The sequence below is a fragment of the Aplysia californica genome, unplaced genomic scaffold, assembly GCF_000002075.1.
Source record: "Aplysia californica isolate F4 #8 unplaced genomic scaffold, AplCal3.0 scaffold00080, whole genome shotgun sequence".
In the NCBI taxonomy this organism is placed as follows: domain Eukaryota; kingdom Metazoa; phylum Mollusca; class Gastropoda; order Aplysiida; family Aplysiidae; genus Aplysia; species Aplysia californica.
The window spans coordinates 1,364,314-1,366,251 of NW_004797350.1; the positions used below are offsets into that span (position 1 = coordinate 1,364,314).

At 42.7% G+C, this 1,938-nt stretch overlaps 1 protein-coding gene across 1 annotated transcript in view; it reads right to left on the reverse strand.

Annotated features, from left to right (window-relative positions):
• Nucleotides 1-1,938, reverse strand: part of LOC101851025 (protocadherin Fat 3) — a gene marked incomplete in the record, with an annotated part of 18,111 nt that overhangs the window by 14,758 nt on the left and 1,415 nt on the right. The window contains 2 exon segments of the mRNA XM_035968763.1: nt 426-529; nt 1,008-1,118. Coding sequence (XP_035824656.1) covers nt 426-529; nt 1,008-1,118 — 215 coding nt within the window.

Consider the following 1,938-nt stretch of genomic DNA (forward strand, 5'->3'; position numbering starts at 1 on the left):
TTACCTGGACACCTGAAGGTGTCATTTCTGGCTCAGATGTTGGCATGTAATGACCCGCCAGCCTTGACGATTGCGAGCCGTCTTTGCGCATCATTCCGCTTTACTCAGGCCAGCCCATGTCTTAGTGTTGCCCATCCACGTTTCTCTTTGTCAAGCCCTCGCTCTCCTGCCCCTTATCCTTCCTTCGAGCACCTCTTTCACAATAATCTGGGGTTGTTTTAAGTGACTAAAGTATTGTATTTTTCTACATTTCATTTTGTTAAGCCGGGTTACTCACTCTTACTTAGTTATACCTTAGTCCAAGATGACTGTTGGAGCACCAAGGATGATCGTTAACCACTTTTCTCCATTCTTCTCTATTTCCAGCCGTTCGAAGGGCTTCACCCAACTTTTAAACCTTCAAGCAGGGTAAACTCTTTTTTTACCTCTGCAACACTCCGCGTTGCGGTGGACTTGTCCCTGGCTCGGATCACCAAGCTGTATGACGTGTCCGTCTCGTAGTCCAAGTTAGCGGCCACTCGAACCACACCTGCAAACGGACGGACACGGGAGTGGAAATAAAAGTGTGTTGGGTAGAGTGCACACGCGTGTGGAAATAAAAGCGTGTTGCGCAGAGCACACAGGCGTGTACAAATTAAAGAGTATTTATTGCATGTTGCGTAGAGCACACGGTGTGGAGTGCTTGAAAGTACGTATCTCTTTACGTGCTCACAGCGCGTGTGCACACACTCAGACACACACACTGACACACATGTATGACCCAACTTTAAAAAGAACACGATTTCAACAAAATCGTAGAAGCTTAAGTGTGATCATTTACATTTTCTGTCTGAACGTGATATTAAATATGATTATCTATATATCTATCTATCTATTTATCTATCTATCTATCTATCTTTCTATCTATCTATCTACCTATCTATCTATCTATCTATCTGTCTATCTATCTATCTATCTATCTATCTATCTATCTATCTATCTATCTATCTATCTATCTGTCAACCTACCGGTACCGCTATCAACACTGAAGGGAGTTCCCCCATTGACGACTATGAACTCTATCTCTCCGTCCAAGCCTGAGTCCTTGTCCGATGCGGTCACTTCAAACACAGACGTCCCTGTTAGGAGCAACGATAGGCCGGTCAAGGTTCTGTTCGCGTAACAAATTAAAAACCCTTACATTTTTGTGGGGGGGGTGTCTGTTTTTTTGTGCGGTTTTTTGGCGAAGTTGTTTGTTTTTGTTTGTTTGGGTTTTTTTTTGCTGTTTGTTGTTGTTGTTGTTTTTTACGGCACTTGCTACACAATGTTACCAGTGTAACAAACAAAAAAGAATGAGGAGAGATAAGGACATTAGATGTTTGAAAGGAAAGATGGAGCAGTTACAACGCGCAATGTTTTAATTACAGGTTATTCGAAAATTCTCTGTTGCTATTTCGAGCATGATCTGTTGTTGTTGTTGTCGTTGTTGCTGCTGTTGTTGTCGTTATTGTTGTTGTTGTTGTTGTTGTTCTGTTATTGTTGTTGTTGTTGTTACTGCTGTTGCTGTGCTGCTGCTGCTGCTGTTGTTGTTGTTGTTGCTGCTCCTGCTGCTGTTATTGCTGTTGTTAAAGCTGTTGCTGCTGCTGCTGCTGTTGTTGTTGTTGTTGCTGCTGCTGTTGTTGTTGTTGCTGCTGCTGTTATTGTTGCTGCTAAAGCTTTTGCTGCTGCTGTTGTTGTTGTTGTTGTTGCAGATGCTGCTGATGCTCCTGATGCTGCTGATGTTGCTGCTGTTGTTGTTGTTGTCGTTGTTGTTGTTGTTGTTGTTGTTGTTGTTGTTGTTGTTGTTGTTGTTGTTGCAGATGCTACTGATGCTCCTGATGCTGCTGATGTTGCTGCTGTTGTTGTTGTTGTCGTTGTTGTTGTTGTTGTTGTTGTTGTTGTTGTTGTTGTTGTTGTTGT